The 20,255-nt window shown below is 43.8% G+C and overlaps 1 protein-coding gene across 2 annotated transcripts in view; it reads right to left on the reverse strand.

The window, feature by feature from the left end:
• The window catches only part of LOC120815690 (neurocan core protein), a 32,411-nt gene that overhangs the window by 4,354 nt on the left and 7,802 nt on the right, over window positions 1-20,255 (reverse strand). For both annotated transcript variants that reach the window (XM_040170573.2, XM_040170574.2), the window contains 14 exons: window positions 18,231-18,310; window positions 15,379-15,567; window positions 14,378-14,560; window positions 13,636-13,810; window positions 12,540-12,667; window positions 11,784-12,068; window positions 11,018-11,161; window positions 10,786-10,875; window positions 10,540-10,697; window positions 10,303-10,459; window positions 6,910-8,124; window positions 4,069-4,185; window positions 1,414-1,527; window positions 160-211 (listed from right to left, as the gene is read on the reverse strand). In XM_040170573.2, the coding sequence (XP_040026507.2) occupies window positions 160-211; window positions 1,414-1,527; window positions 4,069-4,185; window positions 6,910-8,124; window positions 10,303-10,459; window positions 10,540-10,697; window positions 10,786-10,875; window positions 11,018-11,161; window positions 11,784-12,068; window positions 12,540-12,667; window positions 13,636-13,810; window positions 14,378-14,560; window positions 15,379-15,567; window positions 18,231-18,303 (3,080 nt within the window). In that variant the 5' untranslated portion in view covers window positions 18,304-18,310. The remainder of the gene's footprint in view (window positions 1-159; window positions 212-1,413; window positions 1,528-4,068; window positions 4,186-6,909; window positions 8,125-10,302; window positions 10,460-10,539; window positions 10,698-10,785; window positions 10,876-11,017; window positions 11,162-11,783; window positions 12,069-12,539; window positions 12,668-13,635; window positions 13,811-14,377; window positions 14,561-15,378; window positions 15,568-18,230; window positions 18,311-20,255) is intronic.

A 20,255-nucleotide genomic window follows, 5' to 3' on the forward strand; every position in this document is an offset into this window, starting at 1 on the left:
TACATATTTTTATACATTACGCAGCAAGACAAGTTTAATGGTGGAGGGCCGCGGTAAGTAGATTGCAAATAAAAGAGTAATACAGATAAATGAAGCACATGTGGTTGCAGTTAAATATGTTTATTTCAACAGCGCGAAGCAGTTTTCCACCGTTTCTACCTGTAGCAGTGGCCGTGGAACTTTCTCCAACCGTGCTCGCAACCTTCTATATCTGAAAATATGAAGAGAAAATACGAGGTGAGAGAAGCTTCGAGAAGGTTATTGGCACGTAAAAGCCCAGTGAAAGAGCAGGAGGACAAAGTAAGATAAAAGGTTCTGCATAAGATGGGAGGAGAAATGAAGCTTTTTTTTATATTGAGTGCTACTTCCTATTCGGCAAATAAAAACAAAAATATACGAGCATCTTGAGAGGCTAAATACATGAACTAATTATACCGGCTCATTTTCACTGCACTATTAGCATTCATTAATAGCATCAAAGCCAGGGGAGTCATTTGTAACAGCAAAGGTTAGACGGTCTTTCATTCTCATTAGTGCATTGCAGCCTCACAGGCGTACGCGCAGGCACAGCGAGAGCAGATCTGAAGGTGGAGGAGTCTAAAACCAGTGAGGGGATGAATCAGCACTTATATGTGTGTTATGTGCTGGTTTGAGTGCAGGGTCGGATTACTCTGCCACACACATGCAGGAGTCCTGCGTCATGCTCATGGAAATATATGGCATCTTTTTGGTTGTTATCAAGGGCGGCTATTTGATTTACATACAGCAAGCAGCACCTCCAAAGCTGACTGATAAATACATTATAGCTTAAATCTAATTAAGACAATGAGTAAGCATCGTTCTCAAAAGGTCAAATTTTGAATATAATCTTAAAACTAATTTGATTTCTTTGGCTGTGTCTTAATTAAAAGTAAATTGCGGGGTTGCCCACTAAATTGTGCTCATTTTAATAGATTGTCTTCTCCCTCCTTTTAAATCTGCATCTTTCCCTTTTCCATAATTTGACAAAGCAGTTTTTATATTTAAGTATATAAGTTTACTTGCCTATCATTCTCATCCGTTTTAGGCAAGCAAAAAAAACCTCAGAGCACTTTTAAACTACATTACATTATAGAGGCAAAGCAAAAACCTCTAAATACATGTATTTATATGTACATAAAATTGATGTGATTACTATCGCACCAAACACGTCAGACTTGCTGGAAAACATAATGTGCCTGCAGTTTTCATCAACCTGCGGGCCTGTGACACACATCGCTCCTGAGATATGCATCTTTGTGATATCGTGTTATGACCACATTTTCACCAGCGGAGTTTGCAACAAACATCCTACTGCCTTTCTGCTGCTGCTGCACATTGAAATGACCACGATACAGTGAGTTAAATTGGACGCTGCGGTATTGTCGCGCTCACCTTTCTCACACGTGTCTCCTGCATAGCTGGGCAGGCAAAGGCAGAGGAAGGAATCAATCTTGTCGATGCAAGTGCCTCCATTTTCACAGGGCTCAGACAGGCAGTCGTCCACATCTGCAAAGAGGACGTGTTCTACTGATCATGTTGTCCATAAAGAGAGGAAAACTTCGATTCAAACAGGGACCGGAAACGAGCAGGTCTTCAGACCTGATTATGAACTGTGAAATTGTGCATTTTGGTGAGTACAGTATAATACCGTAATTCAAACGGGTTGTGGGGAGAATAAAGTCGGTCTAATCCCTTTTGCATTCCTCATTTTCCCTCATTCTCTCACCGAGGAAGGCACTCTAAAAGCACTTCAAGGGTTATTACATTTTCCTCATGCATTTACATTACAGAGCGTACGGCCGACTGTATGTATGTTAAATCTCGTCTTTTGTCTCCTCCATTGTCTCCATTTACTCGGGAGGAAGAGCACTCTGCATTGCTTTTCCTTTAAAGCAGTTACAAATTGGGAGGATTAGTCAGCAGAGACGAGGAACCTGAATCTAAGTTTGAGCTCCCACTTTTGCAGACATGCCCAATGCAGAAAAAGCAAAGAACGATGGCCGCTCCAGGGCTGCTGTCCAACCTCTCTGCGGATAAAATAAAACAAGAAAAAAGGAACATCTCCTCACATGGATCAATGGAGTATCACTTTATCATTATAAATAGAGGGTACGTAATTGTCTTTCACCACTCTGGGGGGTTTGGGACCCATAATAATACCGATGCCCCAGGACTGCATAATACATTAAAACTCACAGCAAAGAGAGCAAAGAGATTGAATTAGTGAAGTTTAGTCATTCAGTCAGTGGCTATAAACAGCTAGATGTGTCCAATAAACCGAGCCAGAGTGTCCCTTTGCCTCATGAAACGTCCGTCACTAGACACCCTGAGAGTTGGTTGCAATAAGGCCTCATCATTAAAGCATTTTTTAGAGTAATTCATCTTTGCTAAAAATCCAATTTGTTTTTGCTTTTGCTTTAAAACGTGTTCTTCAGTACAGATACAGAAGATGCAACCTGAGATTTATGCAAAAGCTTTTTCTGTGAACAGTTTTGGAGTTGAGCGATTGATCAAACAAGGTTGTTTCTGCTAAAGATCATAAGACAATTTAAGAATGTAAAATCACCAAAAAAAATTCTGCAGAGCAATGACACTGTTACATCACAAATGAACTGTACATCTGTTAACCGTACAGTGACGCTGCTTTAATCAAATGTCTAGTGTTTGGAATTTAGATGTACAGTTTGGATGTCAGTCAAAGTGATGCTTTTTTATGCAGGAACAAACAACATTTACTTCATCAGGCTTCAAATTCAACCTAAAACAAATGTTAAATTGTTTGTATACTACTAAGAACCTGACATTTCATTTTAACAATTTCTATGAGTAAGAAAAGCTAATCACGCCTCAATGAGTTGGTTTACTACCCCAGTACCCTAATCGGATCCCCTCGTCCCCCCTCATCCATTACGCAGAGGGAAAACTGCTCCTCAGAGAGATAATACTGCAAATTCTGCTAAATCCATAACAAAGCCCTCCAGCATACCCACACGTCAGCTGCTGGCTGTCAGTTCAATCGACCGTTTTTCTGTCCGTCCATCTTTCTGTGACACTGAGCAGATTAAACTTGGTACTTAGTAAATTTGTTCACAGCCAAAGACGGTTTAAAGTTCATATATTTATGTAGAAATATATACATACTGTATATATTACATATGTATTTGTTATCTTGCACTTTTTGGTTACCATCTGAGAAGCTGTCTAATAGGAAGATGTAAGAGTTTACATCTGAGTGAGTCTTTCACGCCTTCAGATCTTCAACATGTGCTGCTTGTTGTGTGGGATCACTGAGTGCAGATCTTCTCTATGGCATATTATTGAGTTTTAAACAACAAAAACACCATCTTCGGTGCAATGTTGAGGTGCACCCAATGACCTCAATGCAAGCTGGTTATCTGCAGATGTTCATTCTTACCTTGAAGACAGACAATCACATCTTATCACATCACACAGAGGACCTCTATGCAGGAAAATGATTCAGACCTGACCTCACTGTGCTACAGCCAAACCGATTGGAACAACAACCGGCAAATCAGCACGGCAAGACATGGGGAGGAGGGAAATTGCATGTAGATAAAGAAGAATGGGAAGATTTTTCCTTCCAGTTCATCATTGTCTTGCAGTTCAAGCAGTTCACATGACAAAATATCATGATCAATTTGGCCATTAAGTGCTTTAGGTGATGAACAATTTATTAGGTCCTTAATCCTTAATCTTTAGATAAGAACTCAATCCAGCTAAAAATATTCAACTGACTTTAAGCCAGTACGTTTTTCCTTGCTCCATGCAACTACTACAACAGGAATCTTCTTTATAAAGACAAAAAAAACACAGTGAAAACTGCCGATAGTTTGACGTTGGCCTGATCATGACCTTTGAGCACAGCCTCCATTAAAAGACGTCCCTCACCGTCCCTCACAGCTCTGACCTGCCAACAGGCCATTTCAAAGCCCCGCGTCAATACCTGACTATCCTGACGATGTGTGGATACTGGCATGTGTGTTTGCGCTTGTGTGGCATGTGTGCGTGTGTGTAAGCATCACTCACCAATCTCACAGTTCTCCCCAGTGTATCCTTGTGGGCAGTAGCAGCTGTAGCCGGTTCCCTGTGGAAGGCACTTTCCCCCGTGCAGACATGGGTTTGTCACGCAGGGCTCCACTTCGTCTACAAGAGGAAGGCAGATTGAGGAGGGGGGGGGTAGTTAACGGAGTGCATTACTGATACTGTACAGGAGACTGCTTTTTTAATGTGTCGCTGATGATTTACTATCTAACACCATCAGCTGAACGAAGCTTCAGTATTTGTTTTATGGGGATCTTCAAATCTGTGTATAACAATGAAATAAAGACATGACTCTGAAAAACATGCAGCCCTAATTTTCCAACATTGCAGCCAAAACCAGCAGTTTTAGCACACGCATATCCATTTCACACTCCATTTCTTTTCAAAGGGATCAGAAGCCACAGAACCTCACCGTCCCAGCCACAGTTGTCATGGTTACCATATGGAAAGCGAGACCTTGGCTCACTCCACCAAGCGTAGTGGGCAGCGTGAGAACTTCAGACATTAGCCATCATCAACAGAAATGAGCGGACCCCCCGCCGAGCACCTCGGCCTCGCTATTCACCCTCTAAAATGTGTACGTGTGTGGTCTCCTTCCACAATTACCAATTTCCATATCAATTGACACACTACCGCGCGTTTCTCCCCTGAGCTGCTCATTATAGCAACTTAAGGTCTTTGAAAACCACCACTCGTTCATCCTGGCCGCGAAACCTCGGCTGTGGGAGTCTTTGTTCTGCCAGCTCTCTCTGACACTGAGGACTGCTGAGGAGGGGGTGGTGTGGGTGTGTGTGTGTGTGTGTGTGTAGGTTTGTGTGTGTGTGTGTGTGTGTAGGTTTGTGTGTTTACACAGAACGATGAGCGAAAAATCCTGTGCAATAACTACCCAGAGGCTCACGTCGTTGCCGTGTTGGCTAAAGTAAATATTCAAGGATGAAAAAAAATAAATGAAAAGATAAAAGATTGAGGGTTTTCCATCAGGAGAAAGATTCCTCAATAGCCTCCACAGATTTATGTTTTACGTTCTATCAGCCAATCATCCGGACGTGGTTTGAATTGTGCTGAAGTCGGGTGCTGAAACCGGCCATGCATTTCATTTAGTGCACATCAGTCCAGGGTGCACTGGCAACCTCCACATCACTCAAGGTCACGGCCCGCCTCGACAAACACCAACTGTTATGACAAGTAGATTAACTGCAGTTTGTATGCGTGCCCGTGTGTGCGAGAGATAAACCCTGTGCGATTGGCCGTTCATTAAAGCGAGTGGTGCAGAAAAATCGATACAAGTCGGTGGACGGAGTTGACAGAGTGGACTGTCCCTCTTTTGCACGGAAGCAAACGCCGCTGCCACAAACAACGACAACGATAGGCGCGCAAAATCAAACTAATGAGTTTTACAGAAATACCACAGGAAGGGGATGACAAGTGGCAGAGGCAAAGTATTAATCCACACATCACGCATTGCCCGAGTAATAAAAGCTACAGACACGGTGGAAATATGGTTCACTTTGGAAATAGGATTTTTGGATAAGGACGTTAATCCGCGGCGATGGCGCTGGCATTTCTAGGAGGGGAGAGAAGGAGGGCGGAAACGAGAAACCATCTGCAATTTAAGTGTGACAGGAAGATGGTGTGAGAAAAAACTGTTTAAAAAGACCCCAAAATAGAAAGAAAGGTGACTGCGTTGTGTGTTGAGTCCTTATGTGTCCGAGTGTGCTTGTTTATGATTTAATCAAAGCTCCAAAGGTCCTCGCGTCGAACACAAGGCTTCTTCTTTCTCTATCCTCATCGATTTCGGTGACTGATGAAGTGCCCCCTAATCCAGTGAGAGAGAAAATACGGACCGCCACCAAGAAACCGAACCACGAGGGACTGAGCCGGAGACGACAGTGAAAAGCCAGTGCGTCCATCCGCTTCTCCTGCTTATGTAGCAAAGGTGCCACAGTGTGTTTATGGCCTTCTGCCGGCACGACTCCTGCTCGATCAATCAACCCTCACAAGGTGCACTAGAAGCCCAGACGGTTGCCCCCGGCTTCTCGTCGATACACTGTATAGCTGTACAGCACTGTACAGCCTCAGACTACTCACGCCCCGAGCAGGCAGCTCAGCCACATCTGCCCCTGATGTGAGCAGCTTTCAAACGGAGTAAAATAAGAAAGAACATAGAATCTGGGTCATGAAGATGGCTGCTAGGTGACAGGATGTTCTCTGTATGAGCTCTCATTATCAAGTAAATAATAATAATAAAATAGAAAATGTAAAATACTCAAAAATACCTTTGGAATTAAAGCCATTCATACAGATGGCAGTGCCGACTTCAGACAGTTTTCTAATAAAATGTTAAATTAAATTTGAGTAGGCAGGGGACCAACTACCTAGATCTCATCTACCCACAGCAGCATCTGGCAGTCTGTCTGGGGTAAGGTGTTGGATAACCTCAGCAAAATGTTCCAGGAGAATTTGAGTTCTCTCTGGTAAACAGTTGATATTTCAAGAGCTGTCATTGTGAAAGGTGAGATCCATCCTGTCATCTCATTTTATATGTTTCCTCCAACAAGCCCCCAAACTCTGCTTCTCCACAGAAATCCACAGAACACCAGTGACTTCAAGTCCAGCTTTTGCATTGAAACAATGTGGTTCACACATCCTTACTGTTGGCAACACATGTGATGATCAAAACTACAAAAAATAACACTCACTTTCACTTGAGCCTATTGTGGTGGAACGACACCTATCAAATCAAAGTTGTGTTTTTTGTACAGTAAAATATCAACGAATATAAATAAAAGCATAGAAAACATCTGGAAACTAGCATACAATGCTAACCTGTTGAGCTGAGAGTTATGTTACTGACGTCGACTACCCCTCTGCTGCTCTCCTCCTCCATGTTGCCAGGTAACAGGGCCCCTGACCCCACAGCGTGAGACCAAGCGGGCTCCTCCACATCTGGGACGCCCGACAGCAATGGCGTACGATCCAGAGTGCTGTTCAGAACTGCTTCCTCCACTGGGACCCAGTGCGCCGATGTCGAGGTCCTGGTGGAGCTGTCCTGGCTTTCTGCGTGAGTAGATGTGGCCGGGTCTCCTGATCCGGCAGTTTGAAATGGGACGTCGGAACGGGGGGGTGATGGTGACGTTGAGAGGGATGGGGTTTTGGAATTGGAGGAAGTGGAGGAAGATGCATGAGACGCGGATGGGGATGGGGATGGGGATGGGGATGGGGATGGGGATGGGGATGGGGATGGGGATGGGGATGGGGTTGGGGATGGAGATTGGGATAGGAACAGCGATTGAGAGGGGGGTGGTGGGGATGAGGAGGGAGACGGAGACGCAGTAATGGAGGAAAAGGGTGACGAGGAGAGCGATTGGTGTGGCTCTGGTGAGCTCGATGGCAATAAGGCTTTTGCTGCCGAAGTGGACGAGGATGCAGATGTGGATAAGTCAACGCTTTCCGACCCAGTCGTGGTCACGGCGGTGATCTCCAGAGGACTCGCGTTAGTAGTGGTAGACGCGGTGGTGGTGGACTGTCCCTTCCTGTGACCCCTGTCCCTGGATCGTTCTCTGGATCGTTCTCTCGGTTTGCTGGTTCCAACTGGTCGACGTGAAACTTGAATCTCGCCCTTTGCCTCCGCGCCGGTGATTTCTCCGCTCCCCTCCTCTTCTCCTTTCCCTTTATCCTCTCCTCTCCCCTTCTCCTCTCCCCTATTCCGGTCCTCGCCTCTGTTCTTCTTCCCCCTTCCTCTACCTCCTCTGCCGCTGCCTCTGGAGGTCACCGTCTCCTCCCTCCTGTCACCCGGCTGGGTTGTGGTCGCCGATTCAACACGGACCCAGGTTTCCCCATTGGAGGTTATTCCAGGTGCAGAGCTGGAGGCGGCAGACGTGTGCGTTACTGAAGTCTCCCACGTCTTGGTGCTGTCTGCGGTCATAGAGGTAGTGGAGGCGGACAAAGTGGATGCCAGACGAGTGGGAGATGCTTCACGGGCAAGTGTAGAGTTTTCCCCCGAGGGTCTGCTGGACCACGAACCTCCCGCGGAAAACAAAGCTGCAGAGGGCACAGAACAAATAACAAGAAAAAAAAGGGGTGAAGTCAGGGGTCCGATGATTGCAGAGGGGGAGAGTAGTGCCAAAGACAAAGGCATCGGGGACTAACAAAGGAAAAACCATCTCACGGATTCACACTGAGACAAAACAAACACTTCTAAGCTGCCTGAGCTGTCAGTCAGCTGCTCCAGCACTGCCTACACCTCAGTAAGATCGCAGCAAACATCTGTTGACACTGCAAAGAAAAACCTTTAAAATTAAGGTCTCAACATTTCCCTGTGGGGAGGAGTAATGCTACAGAACACCGTACTTATGGATGAACGATGGCAAACATGTTGATATGTCTATCAGCAGGAGGTTCACGCTCATGTGTTCATGTCATTTCAGTTTATGATTTATAAGTGCTGTTCATGAAAAAGCACTTAAAATGCAATTTTAATCTGAAAGCTCAGCAATGTTCGACTTGACACTTAACCATGGAGGTGTTCATTTAAAACAGCCACTGTTTACACATACAGGTAAAGCTGTAAAACAGTTTTCTACTGAAGGTTGGTCGATTCGTAATCACGTTTTTTACTTTGATTCATTCTGCTCCATTTTAGATGCAAGTTTATATTTTGAGGTTGTGTTTTTGTGTTCCGCACTGTTCATGACAATTACACCGACACAGCATTGAAGCGACCGCTGAGATGACTGAGAGGTTCAAACAAGCTTCTAACAGAAGTGTAGACCGAAGCCGAATCCAGTGGTTTGTTTCTCATACATCTGCCAATCACTACTCACACATGCTCACTCATTATTTCCTCCTCATTGTTCAGGGCTGTCAATCAGGTCATCAGCAGTTACATCAGCTGGTAATTTCTATCTAATAAGCACAGCAAAAACAATGACATTGTTAAACTATCTATTCACGCTGCTGTTCTGCATTCCTCCACCTCGTCTTCCCCGCCCAATCTTTGTCGGATTCATGAGCTTCATCAACTCATAATTCAAGCAGATTCATCAGCCGCCCTCGTCCGCGGTGTCTGGACTGCCGGGGGGAGACTTAAAGTGGTGGGCATTTAGAAGTTTAACGATTTTTGCATTTGGCATAACCAACAGGTTTTTGTTAGAAGAGCAAAGTGGACGGTTATCAGGATTTAGTAGCTCAGAGGTGTAGGGAAGGCTTGGGCAAGGAGTCCCTTATAAGTGATTAAAAGGATGTTAAATCAATCCTGACATTGACTGGCGGCCAACGCAGCAACGCTGGGAGCGATGTGAGATCTACAACCGGTCCGAGTTAAGAGCCTGCAGCATTTTGCAGACTTATGAAATACAACAGGAATCGTTACTTTGTCGTCCCTGAAACTTCCTTAAACTTATCCTTAAAAAGACAAAAAGTATTATTTTTTAACATTATATGTCATTAAAGTAATGAAGCCTGGATAGGAGACCTATACATAAATCTCCTGCTCGTTTGAGTAATGGTAATTCCTCCTTAATGCTATCAACCTTCTTATTAAGGTGAACTGATAAATATCAGCCTTTGCCAATAACATCTGCGTGTGATTTTAATCTAGAACTGATCTAATTAAAAGTGTAATTAGTTTAGGTTTAGGTGTTGACCTTTGTGCTTGTATGGCAGAAATAGGCCTGCACCGTACACACAAGACAACAAACATCTTTTTATATTATAAGGAAATTACATCTGGTGCTCGTCAGCTGTCCCACATCGGGGCTTTTCTCATTTTATCAGTTTTGTGCTTCGCTCCTCCGGCTTGCGACCTGGAAATAATTCCCAGCGCTCCATCTAGAAAGTCATCTCGATTCCTAAAAGGCATCTGCAGAAGCAAAGACTCCTATATGTGCCTTATATAGAAAGAAGGGAGGGTGGCGGTGTGTATATCATTACTAAATCATGTATATACAATAAATGTTGCTTTATTTGTGAAGTACCTTTGATACAAAGGATGAAGTGATGCTATTAGATTTACAGTAGTCCTTCTGTTGTCCTCACTGCAAGGCATCTGTTCCCCCAGTCAAGCCTCATTCATTATGGGATTCTCTAATGAACCTCATTCATGGGCCGTCTTTCTACTTTAAATGTTGTGCCGTCCTGTTGTGTTTCCCCAACATCACAGACCAATTACCAGATGAGCCGTATAAAATCACACGTTGGAAGCAGAATTAATCAACTCACTTGGTGATGCTGCATTGGGTGAATTCGACCCTTCACCCGTCACTTTCGTGGCCGTCTCCTCCTCCCCTGCCTGTGTACTTGGTGGTTGGGTTCCATCCTCAGTCCCCGCCAGGTAGTTCCAAGGCTTCCAAATGGACTTGACAATCTTCGAGATCACCTAAAAATAAAACAAAGAAGTTATCCTGACGTTACTCCTGTTTGATTTACCTCCAAATGAAAGGTGGAATCAGGACCAACCTTCTTGTCGGCGGGAGTGGCGTCGACCGGCGGGCGGAGAAACTCCTCCGAGTCGGGGCCGGGCTCCAACGGCTCTCCCCAGTCCAAGAGAGTCTGTCCTGGGATTAGCTGGAGAGTCACAAATGACCCTGAAGACTCTGAGGACCAGGGGTCTGAGGCTGAGGACACAATGCATTGGATAATGAGGACAAATCACAAATCCTGATCAATACATACAAATGATTGGATATTAGAAATCACCCCTACATGCACTAGTGCTGTGACCAAAGGCCTCCTCTTGTAGGTCAACCAGTCCTGTCCAGTTTGATGGTGAAACATCACTGGCATCTGTGGTCCCTGCAAGGATGTGTTGGCAAAAACACAGCTATTGTAATTACAGTCCAGCTTTATTTGTGTTCGATTGGACGGTTGATCCTCCGACTAATCAGCTGGTTCATGCGACTACAGATGTGCTAATCACAGACAGATGTGACATCACCTCCGGGGGTGGTGGCGTGCGGTGTCGTCACGTCTGGACCGTCGGCCCCTGTGGGGTCGGCCTCGCTCATGCCAGCGAGGTAGCTCCAGGGCTTCCATAGGGAGGTGTAGATCTGAGAGATGGAGCCCGACTTCTCTACTTTACCTGGGAAACAAAGTGTAGGATGTTTACGGTTCACGTTGGTTATTGTTGAAGGATCTCATGCCGACGGCCTCAAAGCTTTGTTGTGTTTTTATTTCTTTGCAGAAATTTGCACAACTTCTCGATAGTTAACTTCATCACATCTTATTCTCTATTTCTCTCCCAATCCTGCAGTCACACAAATATACATGACCCTGTGTTAGATTACATGGTTTAGAGAGTATTGTTGCCATTGATACAACAGTATCTATGACATGTAATGACTTTGCAACAAATAGCACTCAAAGCTTCCACAGTAACAACTATTACCTCTGTTGTGAGTCATTGTGTATGAGGTTTTTACACAAAAGACCGGTAATCATGATAATTAGCTTATTTAAAAAATGAAATATCAATGTGATGTTAATAATACTCAAATAATAATGTAATGTAAATAATGCAGCCACTCTTAAATAATATATAGTTATGTTTACACACTCAAAGAAGGGTGTAATTAATTAAAAAGATAATATTATTTTTTATTATGTTATTTGTATGTTTAAATTTTTATTAGATGTATTAATACTATTGGTTGAGGGAATTGTTTTAGACACAACAGCGGCGTAGAAAATTAACCCTAACTTACCCCTGTAGCAGTACGCATCATACAGCGCGGTGCTGTTGTCCTCGGTGCTGTTGGGTGCGACGGTGTGGACGCCCGGCTGTCTGCCTGCGCAGTCCGGACGGGGACGGGTCACCGGGTAGCGCACGCTGCCATCAGACAACCAACCGGGCGCGCAGCTGTCCAGGCCGTCTTTCCAGGCCAGATAAAGCTGTCCCGCTGTGGCCAGCTGCCCCCCGAGGGACACGCAGCGGTCTGAGGCCGAGGACAGAGACAGCCTGCCTGGCACCGCCGAGTGAAAGACTTCCCCTGGAGGACAAAGACATGATGTTGTCATGACGACGTCTGTCGGATGTCCAGCGGGTTGAGAACTGCCACCACATGTAAGCTTTGACAGCACACATTATAATAGTAATCATGTGAAATCATGTAAAGGATGATCATGTGTCTTTGTAATGTAGTTCCCTGTATGTGGCATTTAGCACCTGATCGGTTCGGGCTCATCGGTTGCTAGTATGAGACGTCTGTCAAAGGCTGGATTTTAGGCAAAAGTTACTCAAACAGGTGTTTTGGTGGATTTATGGAGGATAATTTACAACGTATATTTATATACATTGGTTACAAAAGCCACTTTTCACTTTATTTGGAGTAACATTTTAAAAACAGAAAAGTTGCTCTGACCTGTCACCTTTAATAATGCAGCGGAATATTATGTGTGGTGCTATTTTGATTTGTTAGGTTTGTGCGCGTGTGTATGTTTTGTGTGTGTTTTGTGGGTACCATTCAGTTCTTTTGCGAAACAGTACACATCAAACAGCTCTTTGGGGTCCCTCTTCCCATAATTCATCACTCCAGTTGAGGACTCCTTGTGTCCATAGCAACCGAGCCCTGGCAACTGGACGGAATAGCTGTGAAGAAAACAATGTGGTCGTCATAAATGGGAATGAACCTCTATTTTACTGATCATGGGTAATATGTGAGAAAACAGAATAACTTAATCTGAATGGTCCAAGAAGAAAGGAAACTCAACACAAACACAAAGAAAGCAAATTTCTTCATAATAACAAAAAAAACATTTTTTTTGTTGTATGTTTGACATTTCAGCAAATAGACTTTGCTTTCTTTGCTGAGAATTACATGAGATTAATAATAATTCTACTACCAAAAGCCAATTTCACACCAATGCATCAAAAATCGCAGCTTTGTAAGAGGCTCTAAGCTTTAAACTATGATGGTTTTTGCACCACTCTTGTGTCAGTTCGGTTATTCTCCGTGACGGAGGATCAACAGTCACTCGTTACACGCATAGCTTCACTTTAAAATGAACTTTTAACACAGAATTCAGAACAAAACCGCTGTTATATTTAGGAAAAGAGCTTCAGTAACTGGCGACTCAAAATGTCAAAGCTTGCTTTCTGTTTTGCACTGGACGCATCACAGCGGCCTTCTAGACAAAATGTGTTAGTTTGACTCACCCAACTCCTTTTAATGAGGCACGGTGTCAAAGACGGAGCCACAGTGACCGAGCTGCATTATTCAACACGTCGGCTGTAACAACGGTTTGACCACTGACAGCAAAGAGCTTAGCTTTGCATAAAGACTGGAGACAGGCAGCCTGGCTCAGTCTAAAACAATCTGCCTCCGGACCCTCTAAAGATCACTTGCACGCGGTGTCAGTAGCCTGTTTTCAAATATTCCCCCAATCAAATGTTTTCAATTGAATGAATGTATTATATATCACTGGTTTTTAGACTGTGGGGTTCGGGGGAAAAATCAAAACCTGAACTAATAAATGACCATAATAATAATATGCAGATTAAGTAAGCGACAAAGAGGATGCGGCAAACACAAGGAACGTGATTGAAGGTCTCCTCACCGGACAGTCTGGTCATCCAACCAGCCGGCTGCACAGCTGGCAAAGCCGTCGTGGTGCGCTGCCCACAGCTGGGCGGGTGTGGCCATCTCAGCAGAGTTTTCCTGACACGCGCGCTGGGCATCAGCGAACGAGAGGGCGTATCTGGTGCCGGCGGCCTGGTAGTGAAACACCACACCTGCATGGGTACACACAGGGACGTGCGGTGACGTTGTTTTGAATTTATTGGAGAAGAATGAGGCACGTGGGATGTAACCAATAAACCAGTTGTTGTGGCAACAAACGGATCAATCAATCCATCACTGTGCGAGTTTTATCCGAGAAAAGTGATCATTAGTATTCAGTCCCAACTCTTTAATTAAAATCACGCAATTACTCAAGTATAAAACAAATCAAAAGCATCACACAGAGCAGAGATGGTGTAGGCTACATTAATTAAGTCAGTCGTTTTTATATGGATATTGTAAATCAATGTTATTCATTTTTAATTAAAAAAGCTGAGAAAGGTTGGCAGTGCTCCTGTTCTCAAGATGCCGTTAACTTTCTGACGTTAACACAACAATTTTGGAAATGTAATAAAGCGCAACAATCACTTGAGTCACAAAAAAACGTTGAAGCCTTTTGTGTAAACGCTGCTCGAGTCCCTCAGCAGCGTTTCTTCCGGAGCCTAAATGTGTCCTCGAGGGCTCTGTGGCACTAAACCTTTCTCACAATGATATCTCCCGTCAGCGGTTGCTGCACTTACCGGAGACCACCAGGGGCGCGGCGTCTCGCTCATATTCGTTACCCATGACAACCTGACAGCGGTAAGTGCCTGAGTCGTTGGTACGAAGACCGGAGATCTCCATGGTAGCATTCAGAGGATTGGCAGCGTATCCTGGCATCGTTACGCGGCCGCTGAAAGCCTTATTCACCTTGATTGCATCACCTTTGGCAAAGAAAGAGACGTTTCTTGTAACTATAAGTGTCAAGTGGCGAAATGCAAATTTGAGCGATAAAGCATAAATGTATACCAGATACATCGCTTGGGTTAAAGACAAACAAACCCCCTCCGTCTCCCTCTGTATTCGTGATGTGCCAAACACATTTTAAGTTAATTCCCCCAAACAACTTTTGTACGTCTGTCTTTTTTTCTTTGCTTTTCCCACTAGTTGGAAGAATCGGGCCTCATTTGGAACAATGTGGTGTCACATACTTCGGGATTCAACACTCAGTCAAACTCAGTCGGTTGTTGTTTCAGTTTCAGAAAAAAAATCAAACCACAGCCACAAAGCCCAAAGAAAAGCGAGCAGCTCAGAGCCTCTGTGAATGAAACGAGATGACATGAAACAGGTTGATTGGCGGGGAGACTGAACCGAAACAATAAAGGGGCTGATCATAAAACCCAAACAATGAACTGAAAGACACCAATACTTTAAAGGGGCCTGTATAGATGATGACCAATGACATCACTCAAATCCCTCCACTCAGCAAGGTTTTGAGCATTTACAGGTGCAGTGGAAAACCTCTAGTACAAGTTCATTTCAATTAGATTTTGTTTTCGCTGACGCGTTTTCCAAAGCGACTTACGATGAGTGTATTCAGTCAAGAGAGTACAGAACAACAGGAATCAAGAAAGTACAATTTCTACCAGAAAGCCCAAAAAGTGCTATAAGTACACTAAGTACCAACGTACATTATTATTCAACCGAATGATCCGCCACCTATAATCAACAGTGAAACCACATCATTGTGTCTCCGTTTCACCTTTAGCAGCAAGCACCACCTGCTCTCCTTCTGCTGGTACCCTCGCATGGGTCCACAGGAGGTGGGGAGCCTGGCTGGAGGAGCCGGTCTGGAGGGTGTAGACACAGGGCAGGACGGCCGTGCCAGCCAGCGGTTGATGTACAGGAGGAAGCGTGATCCTACGCATGTTCACTACGGAGGAGGCTGCGCCTAGAGAGGATGAACAAAAGCACACCACACTATTAGCAATAAAATATGTTAGAGGGCATTTTAGAAAACAAGGAACAATATACTGTAAATCATTTTTGACTTAAATAAGGCCTATAACAGTATCTACGCACAGTAGCTTCTAACTAAGGTGCCTGCTACAGTAACAAGAGGTTTATTAACAAATTCACACCCACTGTTTCCACTCGAGCACAAGACACTGGTTTTATCATTGCAGCACAGGAACATAACACTGACTGATTATAAGGATCAAATTAATAACAAAAACTCAATATCTGGTTGCCACACAAGTTCAATGTAACCATGACAACGTCATACCACCTGTACAGAGATCGTCTGGTAGCAAAGCAATTCTTTCCTTTTTGAGGTTTTAACATCCGTGCACCTGACTCTCGCATACCAAGCCGGATTATGTTACAGTGCAGTTTTTAAAAGCTGAAAATGTTCTTGTTCCTAAATAGTTTTTCTTTTAAGTAATTTCCTCAAAATGTCCTTTTAAGGAAGACCAAGTTATTGCCATGACAACTGATCCTTCTCTATCCATTTTCATGGAGATTTCGAGATGCAGCTGCAGTGGAAACAACATGTCCAAAGGACAACAAGTTCAAATGTATTTTTTTTTTTTTTTAAACAGATTGTCTCTGGCAAATAAGAAGACAACAAGGCACAATTTATAATTACCAAGCTTTAATCAGCTTAGGCAAATTTGCTCAAAGATTATAGAAATTGTTTTCTTTCCTGGTTAATTCAAATCCTCAACATTAGTCAAATGCACCAATATCAGCATACAAAGAGAACCTGTGTAAAGAGAAAGAAAGAAGAAGCCATATTTGGAATAGAGCACATGGTAGAATTAAATCCCCAAAAGATATTTCCATCTGCATTTAGATTGGACTGCTTTCACAAGCTGAACCCCCCGAGAGCATCTCTGTGCTGAACAACGCCTCCGCTGCCTTCCCCCCAAATCAGATGTAATCACAGGATCATAAATACTAAGGAGAAGCAGGAGAGCCTGAAAAGGACAGGGAGCAGGAATGAGAGAGGGATCACAAGAAAAATCAAAGATAAAGATGGAGGATAAAGAACACAGCAAATTGAGGGACTTTGGACGACAAGAATAGCTTGAAACATGGTGGTGACAGATGGGACAAAAGAAAGTCGGCCTAAAAGGAGGAAGGGAGACTGGAAGTGACATGAAAGGACACTTTCTATCATCAGCAGATGCCTCGTCTTATTTCTGTCAGCCAGTGAGAGGCCAGCGAGCCTAAAGGGGGAACAGCAAGGAGGATCTTAAAGGCCGATGTCAGTGTTTAGTAAACCGAATCGATTGTGCTGAAAGAGAAACTTTGATGATATCATGGTAAGAATGACAAGTGCGTACAGTTACAGCATTTTCTGTAGATCTACGTCTCACAGATTTTCTCGATGTCTTTTTAAAAGCCCAGACAAACAAACGTTTCATTGGTATGAATAAATCAATATTGTTCCAATTTTGTTTGGTTCAGGAGTGTTTATGCTAAACTAAGCTTACTGGTAGCTGCCACGTTGATTTAATATTTTACCGCACAGACATGAAAGAGCTTCCATTGACTTGATCTCACTCCTTAGAAAACTCCTTGGAGCAACGAAATGCTTAATGATAATATGATGCCATTTATAAGTAACTGCAGGAATCGTAACTGTAACTGTACCGCCGGTGCATTGTAGCTCTTGCGGCAATTTTATATCCCACAATTAATGTTTAAGGATATCTTCAACATTCAGGTGAGCCTTATTTACAATTCAATCAAAGGTCAAAACATGACTAAATACAAAACAAACTCCTTTAAACTCCACTTGTGCTTGACTGCTTGAGATGAACTTTGTGGTGATGAGCTAGAAGATGATCGACTACCACAACTACTGAAAACAACAACAAATGTGTGACAGCTTCTACAGCATAAGCATTTTGTCTAGTGCTTGCATCTGGAAACAATAGCATGCTGCTCTCTTTCTTTTGTTTTTCTTGGTAGTAGTTTGCTATTTTGTTTACTCTCGAATGCTGCATTGTGCAGCAAACGCACAAAAACATGATTGAATGGAGTAATAACTTTGTGCGGTGAGAACGAAACGACCAATGAGTTTCTCCTTGTACTAAAAATCACGAAAGACCAACTACCATGCATGCCAATTGCAGGAAAAGTAATTAAGGAAAGGAACTAATCTTTACTAGAGGCAGTCAGCAGGCTGCACGCGGAGCCTCAAACCTGCGGCTCTGAGATGTTTTGTCTTTTTGTTCCATAATTGGTCATTTTATGCGTAGTTCTGATGGAACAGATGGTCGACTAAACTTGCAGAAATGAGCTTGGAGGTGTTCCAGCTTAGTCCCACCGAGCATGTCTGAGAACATCATCGGCATGTCAGCCATTACTGAAAAACACTCAAATTTGTGCAGACGTCTCTTGTGATTTCATGTCGAAGCAAAATGAATGTGGGAACCGATGTTTCTTTTTTTATATTCTTGTCCAGCTGCCGCTGACCTCTTTCGTTTTACTTGTGTGCCAACATTATTTGTTGCATTTTTTTTTCCTTTCGACCGTAAACTGCTGGTTCATTTCTGCAGCACCTGGTGATGCGAATTAGCAGGGAGGAGAATGACAACTTACCCAAGCCTAAAGAGAGCAGCAGAACCAGGGCACAGAGAGTCTGCCGTTCAGCACTGCATCGACTGAGCGCCATGCTGGACCTGTGGAGAGAAACGGGATCAGATGTACGCACAGGCTGCAATTCAACGCTTTACGGCCTGTAAGTATGGGTTATTTTTGTTTCACCTATAGTCGTACAATAAGATAACGCATCTGCGTGCAGTGCTGTGACCCCCATCGTTAACATGCTTTACCCCCTAATAAAAATGTCTGTTTGTTTACTATCCCATGTGAATAAAACAATTCAATATAATAACAATGAGCTTAACTTCAAATCTTTTTTACTGCAACATGCCATGAAGCTGCATGTTCATACCAACAGCTATCGAGAATTTTGATCAAGAAGAGCTGCTTGTGGGTAAAAGCTCCCCAGCTTGGTTACCAAAAACCTTTTCACAACTAATTATATTAACTCACAACCAAAGAACTACCCTCCTCTAACTCTGTTGGTGATGTTCAAACGCGCAGCAATACATGTCACTCATCTTGAGGAGCTCCTCAGGAGGAGCTGTCTGTCTACAGGTGGTAAAGCAGCATGAATGTTGACCTTCACACAGCTTTTGAATGAGCAGATGACACGTACTTTTATTTGGTTTATCGCATCTATTGTGAGTGATTGCACTCTGCAATTAAATGCACCAAGATTGCCTTGAACATTGAATCCTTGAAAAGATAATCTGGGGCGAAGTGAGGTGATTTGTTAGCGTGCACGCTGCATCACAAACAGGGGCCGATAATGTATCACGCCGATTATATTGATTGGTGTTATAATGTAAGAAAGAGATGAACAATGTAGCACCTTAAAGGGCACTTTGAGGCGTGGACACAGTTCACCGACTTGTATTGAGGGATGTACGTTGAGACGATGCTTTTGTCTAAAGATATTAAACTTTCTTCCACCGCCTGTTTACCTGATACCCTACTGCATTCCACTGTTTTCTCAAACCCGATCACAGAGCAATACATCTAAGGCAGAATCACAAATTGGATTAAGTTTGAGCACACTGGAGAGGAGAAGGTGGTTCTGGTGCATTCCCACTACACAGCATAGTGGAAATCCTACCACACATCAGAAAGGAGATGTGGACATTGCCGGAGGATTTGGCTTGAGGCCCAAAGCTCTTCAGCTGAACAGAGAGACGCTTCAGACGGAGCTGCATTGCCGAGTACTGGTATGAAACGACAGCTGTTTTGTTTGTTGCTTGAAGAAAACAAGCATTGTAATTTATAATGCTGATTAAGGGAAGCTGAGCAAATAAAAGAATCAAAATGATCCGTTTACAAAATATTTCCTTAGTTCAAACGCATTATGGACTAACAATAGACCATTCTACAGGACGGGAGCAATAGTTATTCCAACATAGACGGTCTAGATTTAAGTAATAATTTATCCAGGAAAGCAAAAGACCTCTTTGCATTCACCACGGTAACAGCGACTCGCATCACCAGCATCTCTGACGCTCACAGAGAAGATTATGCAACACCAGTTCAACCCTTTATAAATTACAGGAATAATGGTGTCTCTCTTCTCCAACCATGTGAAAGCTCAGTAAAACCTTCAACCGTAAAGAACTGGAGCGTGTGAGGCAAGCAACACGGGGCCCCTGCCAAGCTGCCATTTAACAACAATTTGTTGAGTGATTTTTAATGGCCGGCCATCGAGTCGGTTTCTGGACTCTTCGAAAAAGGAGGCTTCTGCTGCGGGTCGGACCCCCCCCTGCGCCGCACACATTGATGCGTCCAATCTCTGACGGTGGGTTGGGACCTCGTGATGGGCCGTGACAGATTGGGGTTTGAGCTGTTGGACTCTCTGCATGTTAAAGGTCTGAACCATTGGTGGAGCGAGCTGGGTGGGTGACAAGAGATTTCTAAAGGCTTGGAGAGGGTCACGACACCGAGGAGTTTGCCCAGTCTTGTAAGAGAGAGTGTTGGAGAGCGCTGTATCGGAGGGCCAGGAACTGGCAGGGGCCCCATCAGCCGGTACCC

This window comes from Gasterosteus aculeatus, chromosome 3, assembly GCF_964276395.1.
Source record: "Gasterosteus aculeatus chromosome 3, fGasAcu3.hap1.1, whole genome shotgun sequence".
NCBI lineage: Eukaryota > Metazoa > Chordata > Actinopteri > Perciformes > Gasterosteidae > Gasterosteus > Gasterosteus aculeatus.